General features: G+C 45.6%; 1 protein-coding gene across 2 annotated transcripts; it reads left to right on the top strand.

Annotated features, from left to right (window-relative positions):
• Positions 1-292: 292 nt before the first annotated feature.
• itpk1b (inositol-tetrakisphosphate 1-kinase b) lies at positions 293-18,048 on the top strand. 2 transcript variants are annotated; one of them, XM_057058179.1, is made up of 11 exons: positions 293-499; positions 994-1,126; positions 3,034-3,058; positions 7,862-7,987; positions 9,604-9,721; positions 13,560-13,658; positions 13,839-13,879; positions 14,149-14,314; positions 15,521-15,588; positions 15,666-15,828; positions 15,938-18,048. In XM_057058179.1, exons 2-11 carry the CDS (start codon positions 1,032-1,034, stop codon positions 16,195-16,197), a joined length of 1,161 nt encoding a protein of 386 aa, XP_056914159.1. In that variant the 5' UTR covers positions 293-499; positions 994-1,031; the 3' UTR covers positions 16,198-18,048. The 2 variants fall into 2 exon arrangements, with proteins under 2 accessions (XP_056914159.1, XP_056914160.1); XM_057058180.1 differs by lacking the exons at positions 293-499; positions 3,034-3,058.
• Positions 18,049-18,116: the final 68 nt, after the last annotated feature.

The following is an 18,116-nucleotide window of genomic DNA, read 5'->3' as shown; positions in this document are numbered from 1 at the left end:
ATTCAGAAATCTGTCAAACAGGATAATCAACGGAATAAAACCAGTTCAAAGTTCTTTCGATGCTACATTAAAAGAAACTTGGGCGTAACTGTGAAATAACTGTGGCTGGGCGGAAGTCTCAACAAACAATTGTATAGTGACATGCATATGCCCCGAAACTGTTTATGCTACTCTTTTTTTATTAAAATCAACCAGAAGGACTTCTTTTGGGTTAAACTGACACTTTCATTGACCGCCTCATTCAATAGAAACTGGCTAGTCACTGGGAGTGGCTTTTATTCCGAGCGGCCGTGAAGGCGGCACCAGTCTCCTGGATCCCGGGTGTGTGCAGCCACTTCAACGTAGAGGCTGAGAAACAGACAACATCTCAACGTGAGTCCAGCTCTGCCTGTCAACCCTCAACCTGTTTCTTCTTATTCTCCACTGAACGGACCGACAATGGGACACTGACTTCTGAAGAGGACGTACATTCAGGGAGGAGCTGCGCAAAATTTGCCAGGTTATTTAACGCTAGCTCTACAGTCTTGACGTATCGCGACCATTAGTTTAGCTTAATCGGTTAGCCAACTAACAGCAGTCGCCGCTAACAGCAATAAGTTTAGTAATTCCTAAAGCGCACCAACGTGACCATTCATTTCACACTGGTTGCAAGCCAGCTTACATTTCCTCACTGCATGCCAATAGCTGTGCAGACTGTCACCACAGGCTAGCCTGCTAACATTAGCAGTTGATGTTAGCACGGAGGGGGGCTTCTGTGTACAGAACACGGATGCTGAACAATGCAATGTTTCATTCGCAACTTGTAATATAATAGCGTTCGAGCGTACGAGACATGAAACGTGGTTCAGAATCGAAAGCCCCCGTTTGTGGTTGCGGTCATGTTTAAGTAAGGTAACCACCATATCAATTGAGTAGTGAACTTGAGCGTTCCCATCCCGCCGCTGTGAGCCTCATCATTGGGCGACATCCTGTGTTTTTCCCCCGACTGCGCAGGTTGAAGCTTCAGTCGCAGCGTTTCCTTCACCGTGGAGATGCAGACCTTCCTGAGAGGCCGTAGGGTCGGCTACTGGCTCAGCGACAAGAAGATGAAGAAGCTGAATTTTCAGGCCTTCGCTGATTTGTGCAGGTATGTTGTTGTAATGAGCCACCTCACAAATGTCCTTATCTGCTCATCGCTGCCTTCACAGGCTGATTGGGCAAGTGATTGAGGCCACAAAACATTGGAAACATTCTAAAAGTTAACTCAAGGGTAAAATAAGACTCACTGTAGTCCAAACGTGTTCAACTTCAACCACCCCGGTAGTGATATAGTGGTAGACAATGAGGCAGCTGCTTTGGTGTCCAACCGTCCCATTGAAGGAGCATTTGGAGTGAGTTCAGAGAGGGTTGAATCTCTGTCCATAACATGGATTTTTCACAGATGCAGTTTTTACTGCAGTCTTGATTATTACCAGCCTTCTGAGAAGACGCGACTTGAGCGCTCTTGGCACTTTATCTTGTAGCTTATCCATCTCCAGCCGAGTGTTGTATATAATGTGTTATATAATGTGTTATAAAGTAGGACATGGATTTTCTCAGTAGGACTTTGGTACAAGCAAACCCTGTGCATGTTGGGCAGCACCCTGAACCCTTTAACAGCCTCGTTAGCTGACAGTGAAACATCGCATAGAGGCGTGGACTATATTTGGTCCGCGGTTATCTGAAAAAAACAAAAAGAACTGTTGTAGCGAGAGGGCAGCTTTAGAGCTACGGTGTCCAGGGCGATGACAGCACAGCCACAAGTGTGTGAATCCTACAGGCATCTGCTTTTGGACTAATGTGAGATCTTGATTGCACAGAAACCTCGTTGGAGCCGCACACATTGCAACATTTTAATCCACAAAATATTTTTAATCCTGGATAAACCTCCTGGCAGCACTTTCCCACCGACCTCCCCCCTTCAGCTCTGAGGTTCAGGGCTGATTAATGTGAAAGAAACAGGCTCAAGCAGTAAGAAAGAGACACGACGACTTTTAAAAAAAAAAAAAAAAGGTGGGGCCAAAGGAGCAAGAAAATGACTCTCCTAACATCAAATATGTCAAAGCTTAACCGCTCGTCCCCACGCGGCTGCTAAAGTTTTATCAGGCCGGTTTGTATTTTTGTGATGTGTATCAGCGCCACCTTTTATGGCAGTGCCGTGGTCGTTCGGATCCATTCGACACTAAACCGAACGTCTAGAATAGAACGGCAGAATCGCCAGATTTGCCAGCGCCCGTCATGGGGACCGCAGCTGGCGCCGAGTGCTCTGGTCAGAGTCTGCTCTGTCACGTTCAGCTGCACTCAGGGAATCGTTCCTGCATTTCCACATTTGCATACAGGCGAAATGCAGTCAGTCAACACGCCATGTCGTCACTCGCTCCCGTTAAAAGGGGGGGTCGCGTGGAGCTGAGCAGTCTGATCAGATTACATGGAGCTGCACCCACTGTACGCTCTTATTCAGGTTCTCGTGCAGTTGATGTGATTTAGTCCCATTAGTGAGGGAGCAGCCAGTGCGGTGGCGAGCGCCACTTTGTTAGGCGTGAGATTGTTGCTCTGAAAGAACGGCGCTGCTGACTTCATTGTCTTTATGGACTCAACGGCAGCAATGCTTTAGCTGGTGGGGTCTTTCCAACCTCCTGATGTCAAATTAAACTCCTCTTTTATCACGTAACCCGCAGCAACGACAGCCTTAACGGTGCAAGTTATTTTGAATGAAGCCTCAAGCCTTGAAGTGGACTGGCTGTCTTGGTGGTACTGCCCAACTGGTTTAGCCAGATTTTTAATCTTGCTCAACAAGCTAGTTCCCCTTGAAATACTAGTTCTCATTTTTTTTAATTGGCTGGTTTCTCTCTATGGAAGGGCTGAACAAAAACCTAAAATAAACAATAAATCAGAGAAATTAAAGCAATCAGGAAAAAGTGTCGTGACTGCGGGCTGGAAGCGGCTGTAATGTACAACTTGATTTGAGATGCAAAGTGTCGTTTCAAATAATTGACTTTTACTTTTGTGTTTCAGGAAAAGAGGAATAGAAGTCATTAAGGTAGGTGGACGTTTCTGAACTGTCGTATTTGTCAACTGTTGGTTTCAATAACAGTAATAGTGAAAGAAGTCACTTGTTTTGAGTAGTTTTTGGCTAAAGCCCCAATGGCTGCTTTTACAGTTAGGATCTACAAACTTATTGATCAGAGATTTCCATCCGGGCATTCGAGGCCTATCTCTTGCCTTATTGTCTCGTTGACTCATAAAACACACTCGTATGGGACGCACTTTATTGAAGGGGAACTTCACCAGGTGCTTGTTGCCAACTGGGAAACCTGGCCAACATTTATCAGCTTTTAGTTTGAAATTTGCAACATGCTGACAGCGGTTCCTGGAGAAGCTGTCTTTAAGATCATTCCAAGCATTAACATAATTCCATACAAACGCCAAGATTAATATCCATCTTTAATCATGGGTTGGTTTTAAATCATCGTTGTGATGAACCTCATCTGCTTTTATTGTGGTAGTCCTACATCCTATAAGGCGGGGTGGTTTGTGTCTAGTGGGCCTGTAGAACAGATTTTTTCACTGTAAATTTGGCCTGTCAGCAGTAAAAGCTTCTATCTTGATTAATACCCAACTGGATACATTAAGGTATTGAACGAGCTGAACGGCAGCATTGTTACCAAGTCCAGGAGTCTCAAAAACACTTTTCCTTATAAGTGCTTCCTGCAGCGGAAGATAAAATGCTTCGTTCCAAAATCGTCTTCTTGGGAGGTTCTTTTTGTTTTCCTCTCTAAAGGTTTTTTTTCCTTCCCCTCACGTTGCTGACGATATCAGCTCTCCCTGAAAGAGCCTTGTCCTGGGAATAGTCCCAAAGTAAGCAAGGCTTTGTTTCCCACTGTGCATTCAACCTTCCCCGAGGGGACATCATATCCTCACAGCCCCTCAGCCCAGGGTACCCAGGCAAAACCAGCCGCTTCTCATCACGCACCCACTGACGGTAACAGACAGTGCACGGCTGTGTCACAAATAAAGATAATACTGTGGTCAGACCCTGTCCTCCTCAGACCAGTCTGTTTACAAAGGTTTTCAATGGCACCAGTGAATTCAGGGACCAGTCGGCTCTGGTCTGCTATTTTCATCTGTGATAATGCTGTAAGGTCACTCTGTGGCCTTGATACACTGTTTTTTTTCCCCCCCTTCTATAAAGTCTGCCTCATTATGTCCAGCACAGTGAAAACTGAAGGATCTGAACACAGATCTGAACACAAGCAGGATGCAAATACAGTAACGGATGGAAGTCTTATTAGTTTTAGGTCAAATTACGAAATCAAAGTGAAACTGCCTCCAGATGACATTTTGCTTTCTGTTTTGTCTCCATACCGCTTTTTTTATTTATTTTTCTAAAAGCATCTACTGTCTAAATAGCCTGTTGTATTCTGGCGGATGGTTATGAATTAACAACTATATTCAGCAGATACATTTAAGGGGAATTGTTGGAATCAGTTGCTCCCCAAAGAACCAGACTGACGTCTTTCCAATTGCACTAAAGCTTCCAACCAGTGGTGTTTGCCTCCCGAGTTGAAAGTAGATATATCATCAGATTCTGCAAACAGTCTGCACTAAATACGGAAGTCCCCCGAGACTTTTATTTCTTATTTCCATTTCTAGTGTGGGAAAACCTATAAATGTACAGTGTACCCATTTAAACCAACACAACCAAAACTGAGGATATTCTACTGCCCTTTGGAAAAATATGCCCTTGTTTGTTTTAAAAAAAAAAAATTAAAAAAAATGACCTAGCAGTTTAACAATCTAGACATTCGTCATTCATATATATATTATATTCATGTACGTTTTATATTGAAGTACCTTTTTTTTATCCCTTAGATTTATGCACGTTAAAGAAAAGTGAAAGGTTTGTCCCCCCCAGCTTAGTAGAATTAGTCAGAGCAATAAGTGCCCCACCAAATGTCCTCTGCCCTGCTTGCGTAATAATGTAAACGGTTAAAGGCAGTTGTCTTATGTACTGATTTTGAAGAGCCTTGTCAGGAGACCCTGGGGTGTTCAGGAGCATCCATTAGCATAATTAGTTTCCCTTTTGAGCTTGAGTGTAGCTGTAGATTCAGAACCTTCTGTTGTGTTTGCTCTTGTCCTGCTGCACATCCACAGACTTCTCTTTAGACCGGGCGTTAACTGATAAACAACGTATAAAATAAATCATTCATCAGCTCTGGCAGCACGCTCTCTCTCTCTCTGTCTCAGCCAACAAAGCAGCGACCCGGCTGACGTTGGCGCCATCTGAGAGTGACTACAAAGAGCATTTTAAAGGATGAACGGGTACCAGGATGGAACCTCTGCTGGCGTCTCGTACCAGCGCTGGTGTGTGTCCACTGTACTGGGTTACCTCATATCCATGGTAACGATGTTTGGCCCTTGCTTTCTCTTGAAATCACCCAAGTTTGGGCCCACTCTGTAAATACATCAAAGCGGGAAATACACCCTTAATAGCCCCGGCCTCTCCCTCGAGGATCCCGTTTGTTGTTTTATGCTGTCCGTCACAACCGTGGCCCTCAGCTAGCACCGTCCCAGAAGGACGTCATCCGGCACGTCTGTTTTAGCATTTAGCAGGACATCAGCGCCATCACTGCTGGCTTTTCTTACATAAAGGGTCACTGTACGCACACACTCGTAGACGGAGTCGGACCTCCTCTGTGATGTGACTTCCCCAATGGGTGCTGACCTCTAACATAAAGTCCCGTTTCTGCGGACGGCCCAGACTGTGGACAGTATTGTGTAAACAAGAGATTGAAAATCCTGTTTCGCTAGAATAAAGGCTTTCTCCCGGGCTTGTTTAGCTGATAATAGACTGTAGACAGAAAGAAAGCACCATAGCTCATGGCTCAGAAACCTGTCACCACCGCAGCTCATAGCAGCTGCTGTTGGACCCGGCTGCGTCGCCGTTATGTAACATTCGACTTACACGCGAGGTGTTTTCGAGGCCACGGCAGCATTTTCTGGTCCATGAGATGCTGATTCACTGCAGCGTCGGGTTCAATTTCATCTGGTTACAAAAGATAAAAAGAAACCTGGCATCATAAAGTAGAACTGGCGACCCGGTTTTGCTTTCGAGACGACTGTAAGTGGGTTGAGACTTTGACTGTCGTCGTTTTGTTCTTGTTGAGTGGGAATAGCATGCCCCGACAAGCAAGAGGGTTAAAGCCAAGTTGAATACGAGGGAATGAAACTATGGTGTTGAAGTGTAATTTGCTCTTAAGAGGAATCTTTGACCTAAGATTTCTGGGCGTTTTGACATGTATTGCACATGGTGTGTTTGGAATATAGTCTTTATCCCTACAGGTGTAACACACCTTGTCAGTAATAGCTAATGTTGGGTCTTGGGTTATTTTAAATTGTAGTAGAAAATGTCATTCTTGAGAGTTTTTGGTGGAAGCCGCAGATTTCCCAGCTTGATTCTTCTCCTCCACATCCCAAAGGGGCCTTGGATTGAGGTCTGGGACTGTGGATACTAGCTGATTAGGGTGAAGGCGTGTTGTTTGAGTCACTGGGAGTCTTGGGAAGTGGTGTGTTGTCCTACAGGGAGGAGAAGGGGCAATAAAGGAACATAAAGGGCTGAAATAACGACTCCCTTTTGAGTAACTATGTGAATTCCATCCTCATCTGTAGTTATCTGATTATACGTCTTGTGTAAGAAGCTGATTTTTTTTGTTTTTTTTTTACTGACTGAAACCATTCTGCTCCACCAGTGCATTTTAAGCTACGTTCTTTCTAGCCTGGAGATCTGACGCTCGGCCCCGGCCGTTCGTCTTTATCATTTCTACATTCTACACGCCTGAATGCACCGGGTTACTGCCGCATGATTGGCTGATTAAATATTTGCTTCAATAAAGTGACTGACGGGTATATTGCCTGCTCCTTGAAGAGAAGGTCAAAGTTTCCCAGCGAACACTGACGTACATCCAACATTTCATCTCTTGTGTTTGACATTTTGTTCATTCGGAAAGAACCAGCATATGATTGTTCCATCTATCATTTGATATACAACCAATTACCAGTCTATCGGGAAGGACAATGGTCAAAGTAATTAGTTATCTATCCATCACACCTCTCACAATCATTAATCGGGCTGTGTTGGCTTTGACCGAGGCCACTGGAAGCCTCCACAGTTCCTGGCATCGATCATAACATGGTGACAAAGGTGGCGTTCACTCTCAGGTCATGCATAAAGGACAGTGGACGCCTGTGCCACTTATTTGCACAGGTGTTGCTAAATTGTCTTTTGTCTGTGAGGATTATGTGTACAAAGTCTTCGGTTAGTCTGCAACTCTGTGATGCAACAGTGGCACCACAGAGTAGTTTCTTCCTTAATGCTAAAGACCTTCACTAGCATCAGATTCAACTAGAATGTCTGGCTCCAAATCAACACAATGGGCAAACTGGACTTGCATCGCTAGCTCTTAGCAACCATCTGTCTTAATGTTGCTACATGGCACAGATGGCTGCTTCAAATTTGAACTTCTTGAGTTCCAGATGAGGTGCACTTTAAACAGATGTGGTCTGTTTTGTTAGCAGCTGTTAAATATGCTCAGGGAGATTCGGGGGGGTGGGGGGGGCTTTATGATTTGTGCAGCAGCACACGATAAATATATCCCGGTGTTGTCATTTCAAACAAATACAGCATAAACTTTGTTAGCACCAGTGTTAAGGCTATAAATAAAGCAATGAGAAGAGGGTGTGTGTTTTTTTTTAAATGAAGTAGTGTGAGGTAAATCTTTGATTATAATTGTATTCCTGAGCATCAGCTGTAGCTTTTAACCCACCGATGTCCTGATCTTCACAGCTGGACCTCAGCCAGCCTCTGGAGGAACAGGGTCAACTGGATGTCATCATCCACAAACTGACTGACTTAATCCTGGAGGCAGACCAGAATGATTCACAGGCTATGCTGCTGGTACAAAGAGTGCAGGTATGCATTTTTTCTCTAATGCTTCATGTGTTTAATGAACAATATAGCCGGGAAGGTGTCGGTCATTTACAGCCCCTGAAATATGCGTCATCCTTCATTTTACACACAATTCTGCGTCTAATCACAAGGCATGAATCCTACTCTCTTCAGTTAAATGTGACGGCATGTGGAAATAAGTTACTGCTATATTTGTCTTTTAATTCTTTAGCTTGGGAAGAGCCATTAATTATTAACAAGGGTGTTAACAGGAGAATCAGCGGGTCCTCACGGAGTGAACGTATTAACACGCCCAAGCAGGATGTTTTCTGGTCACATGTAAACATTCAGGTTTAAGGTTTGTGTAAAGAGAGTCCCCATAAGTCAAATGTGGACCTGTGAAGGCATTCAAGCGCCTGCTCAGCCTCCCCGCATTCATGAATCTAACATGGCTATACATGGTACGATGATGCGGCGGTGAGTTCGCCTCCAACTAGCGCCTCTGTCTCCATCCTCTCGCCCTCACGCACGAGGAGCTGCCACGTTTCAACATGTTCCTTAATGCTCATTTAGTGCTCAGGCAAGCAGCCGCTAATTGATATTGACACATGCATTATGGATAAGCTTATTAAAGGTTGTAGCTCCTGTTGTCGGGGTGAGTCCAGGTTGTCACGCCATGGAATTCAGGAGACGGAAGCTTTCAGGGTGGCCACCTAACCGGGAGGGGGGGGGGGGGGGTTTAAGACATGGGTCTAATGTGTGTGGTGATGTGGAGCTGCGCCACACATTGATGACATTACGGTAATATTGTTTGTAGGAGCCTGCCACTTAAAAACTCAAGTGTCGCTGATCGTTTCAGCTCGCAGTTAGTTGATTGGAGACGGAGCCGCTTGCCGAGGTGAAGGTCGATCTGTTCACTTGATCTGTCTCACAGCCACAACATGGTGCAGCTTATTCTGTTCATCTGTTCCCCTGATTTTTGTTTTCTTTGGCACTGCTTCTCAGTTCTCTTCAAATCCTACAGACGCCACCACGTGTTTTATTTTCATGCAGACAACAGCGGATCGTTCAAAGGACCCCGTTCTCGACGGCGTGTTTTTATAATATCCCGGCCAGCCAGGTTCACCTGACAGTGTTTGCTAGTCAGTAAAAATTGCTCGGAAGTCAGGGTTGATGGAGAAAGCAGAGCTGGAAGCGCAGGGAGGAGGTGGTGTGGGGACAGAGGAGGGAATGGGAGAGCAGTTACATAAAATAGCAACTCGCACGCTGACCCGGCTGCCTACCATGCCGAGATGTGGTGATGTAACCTAAACGGAACCGCTGGCGTGCATCTCACGTTGATGATCCCCTAGAACTCGCTGTATCATTGATACTTCCCTTCAATCTTAAAACCTTTCAAAAGTACTCATAAATGTGTCTCCCGGTGGCTGCTCAAATTGATTTATATCCAACCGTTAGCCGTATAATTTAGACCCTTTCAGGAAATGGCGAAGTCCCCTTCTGAGAATATACTGAACAGTTCTCACATAATTGTTCCATCTGACTGACAAACGGACTCATCAATATGCCATATTTTAAGGTGTGGGTGGTGTGCATATGTCCATGACTTTATGAATCATATTTGCCTTTCACTGTTTCAGGACTACATTGACGCTCACCCTGAGACCATTATACTGGACCCCCTTCCAGCCATCCGGACTCTGCTGGACCGCTGCAAGTCCTACCAGCTCATCCACAGACTAGAGAGCTGTATGAAAGGTGCGACCCCGTCTCCAGGGTTTCTGTTTGGATTAAATGATAAAGGAAGTGTTGACTGTCTGGACGTCACCTCCTGCCTTAGCGTGCACAACATTCTGAATCGGCTCAGATGTCTGCCTTTCCTCCGCATGAGGGGGAGCACGTGGATAACATGCGACAGCCCTGTCGCCCCTCACTTGAATTATTTTACACTATGCTTCCGAGCAGAGCAGCAGATGTTTGGCTTCAGCCCCCCTTCCCTCTTTAGCAACAAAAACACCTATTTATTGTCTCCTGCCTGAACTTGCCTGACAGTTTCCCAGCTAACCAGAACTCGCCTTAGGCCCGTCTCGCAACTGCCGACGCCATCTGTAAATGAGTCAGTGGGATGTGCATTTTGATGGGAGGCAGACGAACCCGGTGACGAAAGCGGCGCATTCCCTGCCCACACGCTGTAAACACATGCGTGACTCACCTACATCCCCCTCCCCATAGATGGCAGGTAGCATAGCCGCCAAGCGCCACGGCGTCACGGACGCTTGGAGTCAGAGCAGCAGCTCAGGGGCGTTTCAGCGTGGTGACAGTGTCATGAGTTTCCTAAAATAGAACCAAAAGAAGACATCTTTCTATCCAAACACCCCTGACGACTGTTGCATAACAAAGAGCTGCATTGCTCACTTACTGCTCGTGTTTGGTGTGAAGAGGAAAATGGCCCAATGACTGTGTTTATACTGAGATGTTTTATGCACCACTTAATGCTTTAGTGTACTGAATGTCCCTGTGACATGAAGAGAAATTGATTAAAAAAAATTATCTTCATTCTGCTGCTTGAAGGTACATTTATCTGAAGGGAAATGTACTTTCTAAAAGTAGGAACTTAGTTAATCTTACGCTAGCACGGTAATGTGAAATCTACCTTGCTTTCTTAGGCAGGGCCACTTCCTCCTTTTTATCAGCAGAGGCAGCCGAGTCCTTCAGCTACCAAGGCAACCCAGTAGTAAAAGGCCACCGCGAGGCTGCCGTGTTTCAGTGAGCATGACTCAGAATAGCACTCAATAGAAGGAAGCACTTGAGGTGCACTATTGGTTCTCTGGAAAACCTTTTTTTTTTAATCACTTGAATGATTCCTCCATCTTCAAAGGTACCGGTCGCGGTGCATTTAACTTATTCTGGGAATTGTTTAAGTCAGTATAAACCCAAGTGCAAGAATGAACTCATGTTAGTGTTATGTTTGATGGGAAGCAGCCAGTCACACAGGCACTAATGGATCGTTGTTATTCATTCATAGTTGTGTTCGCTGGTGCTTTGACACGGCTCTGTTGTTCAACGGGGTTTTGTCTTTCCTATGTGAGACAGACCAAGGTAACTGTTTATGTTCCTTAGCTGAATTTACTGGTTCCTGTGTGCCTGACTTTTGGTATCTTTGGCTGTTTTTGTACACGGAAACCGTTGTCAAGTCAACTCTTGTTGAAAACAGAAGCGTTCCTCAGTGTTTTAAGTTTATTCCCCTTCCTCTCTTCATGATGGAGATTCCCAGCATGCAAGTAGAGTGGGAGGAAATGAAAATCTATCTGGTTTTTAGTCATTTCTTAATTAAGTCTTGTTGGGTCCACCCCTGCAAGGACAAAGAGGTCGTGGTTGTCGAATGAGAAAGCATCTGACGGTGATGCGTTGGTTCTGGAAGGCCGAGACCTTTGTTTCATCTCTCGCTTGTCACAGTGATTGCTCAAGAGCGTTGTGACAGGAGAGGTGGCGCCAAGTGTGTGTGTCATGCGCCGCTGCTCCCTCCCGGCTCGTGTTTGGTGTGTGGTGGGACACATGTTCCTGCGCAAGGATGGAGCTTCCTCAGTGAAGCTCAGAGTGTCGCCTTTGTGGGTGGAGAGAAAATTTATTACACCATATCAGCTATAATTGGGCCCAAGAAGAGAAGAACTATGGTAACAGTGACTGATTAGGCTTTAAACCGTCAACCTTCTGCTTTATAGCAGAGTGTGTGTGTGTGTGTGTGTGTGTGTGTGTGTGTGTGTGTGGTGTGTGTGTGTGTGTGTGTGTGTGTGTGTGTGTGTGTGTGTGTGTGTGTGGTGTGTGTGTGTGTGTGTGTGTGTGTGTTGAACCTGACCCACAAGTATGAAGTATTAACGCTATATTACAGAGGAAACGGGAGGAACTGCAGCGGATGTCCAGATGAGTGAAAAGAAGAGGAGAGAAACGGCTAAACTGGCTAATGACGTTTGAGAGGCATCCCGTAAACGTCGTCCTCGGCTCCTCCGGGTCTGCAGCAAACACGGAGTGTTTAGACAGAGGCAGAGATTGATCCCCCCCACCCTCCTCTCCATCCCGTCAGCCTAAAAATGTCAGCCCCTGCCAAACACGCACGCTATTACAAACTTGGCCACACTTTCTTCTCCACAATTCCCTGATCTCTTTATTATAAATCCTCGGGTTGGCACTTGACGTCTTGTTCCTTTGACAGAGTTTAGGTCTCGGGATGGTTTTATGTTTGGCAAAATTTAAGGCCACCGTTCTTTGGGAACACGGTGACGTAATGGGGATATTTTTCCTACCAGTCTGTTTTCTAAAGACATTACGCTGCTATTTCTGTCCTGGTAAAATAACAACACCATGACATGCATGTTTATAGCCAAGGCAAAGATGAATGATGGGTAAAGTGGCTTTTGTAGCTCCTGACCGGTTGAAGGAGCCGACGCTTGAATAGATCCTTCTGAGAGATTCCGAGCACAGACAACAAAGCGTATCCCTGTGATAAAACAAGAGGGGTGTTTTTCTGTCTTCTAACGCCAAAATAATCAGCCTTTGAACTATGTTGGGTCTCTTTATTCCCTTTTTATATAAGAATTAGCTTCCCATTTTTAAAATTTCATATTGAAATTAGTGGTCAAAGCACATGTTTAACTACTGTGAAGCAATTTATGACCAGAGGTGGTATCACAGAGGCATATAATGTGTGTTAAGCCTTTATCTGTTCCCTTATTCATCATTTCTTTTAAACCTTTCATCATTAGAGAGAGATGCTATTTCTATAATCTTCCAGAATATATCTGAACTGCTGGTGATACTTATTCAGACGCTGTGTGGTCACTTCTGGATGGATTCTCTGTAGGTGTCGGGGGGGGCAGCATGTATTCACCAACCTCAGCTGGAGTATTGCTGATGCCCTTGGAACAGAAAGTCTGGGTTGTTTTTATTGTGTTTTGGGCTTGAGCCGTGCTCCAGCTCTTGCTTCAGCGCTGTGGGTCATTTCCTGCACTGCGACTTTATCTCCAGTCGCCTTATCGCCCCTATCGGCCTTTGGTGGAGGGGAAATTAGAAGAGGTCTAACATTTCTGTTCTGGCGTCGTCGGCCCCTGTATAGTGATGGAGCTGCAGGATGTTGGTTATTATCGCTTTTATCTGAACTGACTGAGCAGGACGTGATGTCACAATGTGTGCGACACACAACTCATCGTGATGAAAACATGTTTTGATTAGGGGTTGTTTTTTTTTATCAAGGATAACTAAGGCTAAGCTAATGCACGGCCTCACCCTTTTAGTCCCCCCCCCATGTAAGTGATGGTAAAGTCTCAGCTGGTTTTGCGTTCCTTTTGTTCCATATCAGGGTGTGTTTTCCTCTATTCTTCTTTCTTCATTCTTTCAGCTATTGTGTGTGGTTGTTAGGAACAGACTAGTTAATCCCTCCAGAGATTTTGTTAAAAGGATCATTCTTCTTTTAGTTAAATGTAATAATATTAGATTATGGCCTGAAATGAACATCAGTTTAAAATTTAGAGGAACTTGTATTTGTCCTGTTCTGAATTCTTACTTAATCAGTTCCTCTCCTGTTGTTTTACTTTTTTATTAGATGAGAGGATTTGTTCTCCTCCTTTCATGGTCCTAAATGCCGATTGCAGCCCAGATGTACTGGAACAGATCAGGAGACAAGGACTGACGTTCCCATTCAGTGAGTTCTGGTTATACTCTTGAGAAATATCTCAAAACCCAATCCTACCATTGTGTAGCCTAATATCCATAAATGTATAGGACATGTCGGGACTCAGGTGTAGCAATATAAGCTAACATTGAAGGATAAACGAGAAGGGCCCCGAGGTTTCCTCTCTAAATTCTAAACTTTGTTCTCTAGTTTGCAAAACACGGGTGGCTCACGGAACCAACTCTCATGAGGTAAGAGGTCACACCTTCCGCTGTTGTCTCTGTTTAAACAGTCTCACCCATCGAGTGACAGGATTTTCATTTAACCTAAGTTCAAACAGGGCAGGCAGATAAAGTGCCGTACCTTGTGTTTCTTAACGTGTCAGCAAAAATCAATCAAGCCTTCTGTCAGACTAGTCAGTTTTCATTCCTGAACACCCACTCCAGTGAAGAACTGCACGTTTGTGTGAGCAGTGGCACCGTTTGATCAAAAGGTCTGTGCGCGAACGTGTGTCCCGCAGATGGCCATCATCTTCAGTGAAGAGGACCTGCAGGACATCAAGCCTCCCTGTGTGATCCAGAGCTTCATCAACCACAATGCTGTGCTCTACAAAGTGTTTGTGGTGGGAGACTCCTACACTGTGGTGGAGAGACCTTCGCTGAAGAACTTCCCGTCTGGGCCCACAGGTAGAGCACACAGAGGGGCGGACAGGTGGGGAAGTCCGAGGGCTTCCAAATGTCAAGCTGGTAAGGTTGTACAAGTTGCACAATGTCTCCAGATTAGGCAATAAAAGCCCTCATAAATGGTTTACAGCCCCTGCTGACGGCCCTATTCACCCTTTTAAGGGATGCTGTAGAGGGCAATAGATTTATTTTTTTTCCTCTGTTGGCACATGGCGTCGAAAATAAACAGGGACCGCGTTTTCCTCCATTCTTTCCCCATGATGCAGCCTTGAATGCAGGGTTGTTCCCTGACACAAGTGACTCCAGTATTTGCATTTGATACAGCGGAGGCCCTCATGCAAAGCAGCTTTCACCAGCAGCGCAGGAGTCCGCTTTGTATAACAGAACAGTTGCTTTCAGCCCGGAATGCTGAGTAGCGCAGCGGAAAAGAACAGCCCTCGTTAAACACAAAAGCCACATACCTCAGTGTTACATCTGTACTATGTCGTCTGGGGCCATAGATTATGTTTAACGTCCAGTATGTGGGGGGGGCGGCTTATAAAAGGGTGAATCATGCCGTCACAGAGGTTGAGCTCACTCTGTACATTTTCAGCAATCCTCTTGCATTGTGTTTGACTTCGCTGTTACGGGTCGGCATTCCTCTGCTGACATCTGAGTCCTCAGTTTCCAGGCTGTTAAACCCAAACCCCGTTAATCACCTTTACTCTGCACATGCGTCACGATAAAGGTGCCTCCTGAAAGCGGAGAAATACCATGCCAAGCGAGCTTTATCTCAACACCATTTACATGACGTTTTATAGCCACAGCTAATCGAGGGAGATATTTATTTGGACTTTAAGATGGAATTGACTTTTCCATTGCACTCCTCGCTGCTTCCCCACCTCCCTAAAGTTAATTATGACAACGATAACAAGGATGAAAGGAGCAGTAAATTCAGCAATTCAACCTGTGGCATTTATCTTGCCTTCAAAGGAAACCTCTCGCCAAAGTCAAACAACTTACATGCTGTTTTGTACTTAAGAGAACGCTCGGAGCGATCCAAATCTCAGAAGATGCAATGTGCTGATTTAGTTTGAAGTTCGTGATTATTTACATCGGTTGTTGGTTTAATGAAGCCTCACCCAGCTGCGCATTGCTGCCACCTCGTGGTCGTTTATGATAAAACCTTGCAAATCATTTATTTTTGTTTTGCTTTTTCTCCCTTTTCAGACAGAAAAGCCATTTTCTTCAACAGCCACAACGTGTCCAAGCCCGAGTCATCCTCAGACCTGACCACGGTAGCTGCTCTTGTGCGTATTAGAGAATATGTCAGGGCAGGACGTTGGCCCTTAACACACTTTGTTGTTGCTCTCAGAGAGAGAACGTCGAGGGAGTGTCTCAGCCACCCAACGACGATGTGATCAGGAAGTTGTCCAGGTCGTTGCGGCAGGCGCTGGGCGTGTCCCTGTTTGGCATCGACGTCATCATCAACAACCAGACGGGTCAACATGCAGTGATCGACATCAACGCATTCCCCGGTGGGTCTTCGTCCTCCAGCAGGACAACGGGGGAATTGTGGTCTTGATTTGGTTTTGTGGGTGAGGGAACATCAATGTGAATTAACGCTTCGTGTTCTGCTGGTCTCAGGGTATGAAGGAGTCCCAGAGTTCTTCAATGAGCTCCTGAACCACATCACCGCTGTGCTCCAGAACCACAGCCCCGACCTCGCCGGAGAGCAGCCCAAAGGCCTGCCTTTGAACACGGTACCCAGCGCGGGCCCCTGGATCGTTGATGGCGAGGGAGGGCTAAAAGGCTCCCGTCAGAGACTGGCCTGCAACTCCACGATGTCGCCCAACTTCCAGCAGCACTGCGTCTCCACGATCGCAACCAAGGCTTCCTCCCAGTGACTGCCCCGCCCCACCCTTCCTATTTGGTCCCTGAACAAAAAAAAAAAACAAGAATTGAGACAATGATCACAAATGATAATAATAATCATAATAATTATGATGATAATATATCTAATCAAACTTTTTCCTATTAGTTATTGGTGGTGATTGGGTGTCGACTTTTTCCTCTCTTGCCTTTTTGTAATTTTGTTTTTGTCTAATGAGACTTAACAGTACTGTAATGTGAACTTTTGGGAACTTCTGCCTAATTCTTCCCACCCCCTCCTCCAAGTTCCCAAAACAAAAGCGTAATGTTAACGGGGCAAAGCGGGACAGGAGGAAGATACCACTAGCTGTGCAATGTACGACCTGTTCCATTTCCCTCACGCGGGCACTCTCGGAGGCACACGGGCGCGCCGCCGCTGTGCCAGGACCGTGCGTCCTCCAGCCAACCGAAGTGACTCCGGCACCACCGTGGGTGGGGAATAACGCGGCTGGACCTCAGAACACTACTCAACAGACCCCCGGCTGCTGCGCCACTCCGGCAGAGGAGACGATGGCTTTGCGTTTAATTTGACGAGTGCCCACCAGGGGAGACGTCGGCAGAGGGGAACTCCAACAGCCGAACAGAGTAGATCTGTTAACGCGAGACCAACCTTTTATTTTTATTTTTTTTCCGTAACGATTGTGGACGCACCGACGTTTTCAGGTGTATTAGTGTCTTAGGCGTATGAACCCGACCCAAACCCGCTTAGACTCCACCACAGGAAGATGAGGTTCACATTCCTTCTTTTTTGCGCTTGTGGATGTTTGTTTAAGAATTCTGTTTTTATCTTTCAGGATTCCACTTGGATCAAATGAGTTTTGTTTTTTTCCCCCTACTCTGAGTGGCTGCCTAACCACCGCACGTCCTTGTATGTCAGCAAAATGCTCTCCTGATCAACTTGACTTTCTCAGCGGACTCGGGGCTCCTCCACTAAAATATGGTCCAAACGCACGTCCGTTGGACGTCCACTAATCGGGTAGCAACATTTTAGGTGATATTACCGAGAAGAGTAGTGGGGAAAATGTGGTTTTTCTGATATTCAGTTTCACTGGAATAGGACTTTTATCAGATTGGGTAACAGAAATCTTCAGAAAGATTCAATTCTCTTGTCTGTAGCAGCTGCTGTATGTGTTCAAACAAGTGAGGGGAGACGTGGGAGACAGTCCAGCTCTTGTTCCCAGTGTTCACTGTGAGATTTTCTTTTTACTCCGATTTTTTTGTTAATACCGTCGTCAGAGTATCTACTAAGAGCGATTTTATTTTATTGAGATTATATGGGGAAATGTTTTATATAAATTAAGAATGAAAGCATGGGATGCCAGAGGTATGGTAAAGCGCTGGGTCTGGTTGTAAAAGTGGCGTCCAGGGGACGGCCTTCCTAGATTCCGGTAATCACCACACTCCCTGAATCTGCTCCTCCTCCTCTTGTCGCTGAGTTCCTCCCTCTAAAACAACCGTTGGTGCATCCATCTCACCAGCACCTCTCTGGGACAGGACAGGCTCACCTGTCCCACAGTGGAGCAGGTTGAAGAAAATCGGTCAGTCCTCGTCTAGAATTCGTCCCGAGCGACTGCGGACGCATCCCGATGGAACGGGGCTGGATGTAACTTTCCCTCCGTCATTTTTGCAACCCAGTGTCATCCCAGCTTCTACCTGAATGTTTACATCTTTGGTGTCATGTACAGTATGTGTATATATGCTTAAGCTGACATCTATACAATGGGTTTTTGTTTTTGTAATGGCTCTGCAATTGAGAATCCACAATTTTGTGACCTTTTTTAATTAAATGGCCAAAACAACAGGGTGAAATAAATGTGAATCCTTCAGTGCTGGTTTTCCTGATCATCTGTGAGTAACTGGAAACCAAACCGAACTACTCCAGGCACATTTAGCT

The sequence above is a fragment of the Takifugu flavidus genome, chromosome 16 (assembly GCF_003711565.1).
Source record: "Takifugu flavidus isolate HTHZ2018 chromosome 16, ASM371156v2, whole genome shotgun sequence".
Taxonomy (NCBI): Eukaryota; Metazoa; Chordata; class Actinopteri; order Tetraodontiformes; family Tetraodontidae; genus Takifugu; species Takifugu flavidus.
Note: the sequence above shows the minus strand (reverse complement) of the source record. Positions and strands in the feature narration are given on the sequence as shown.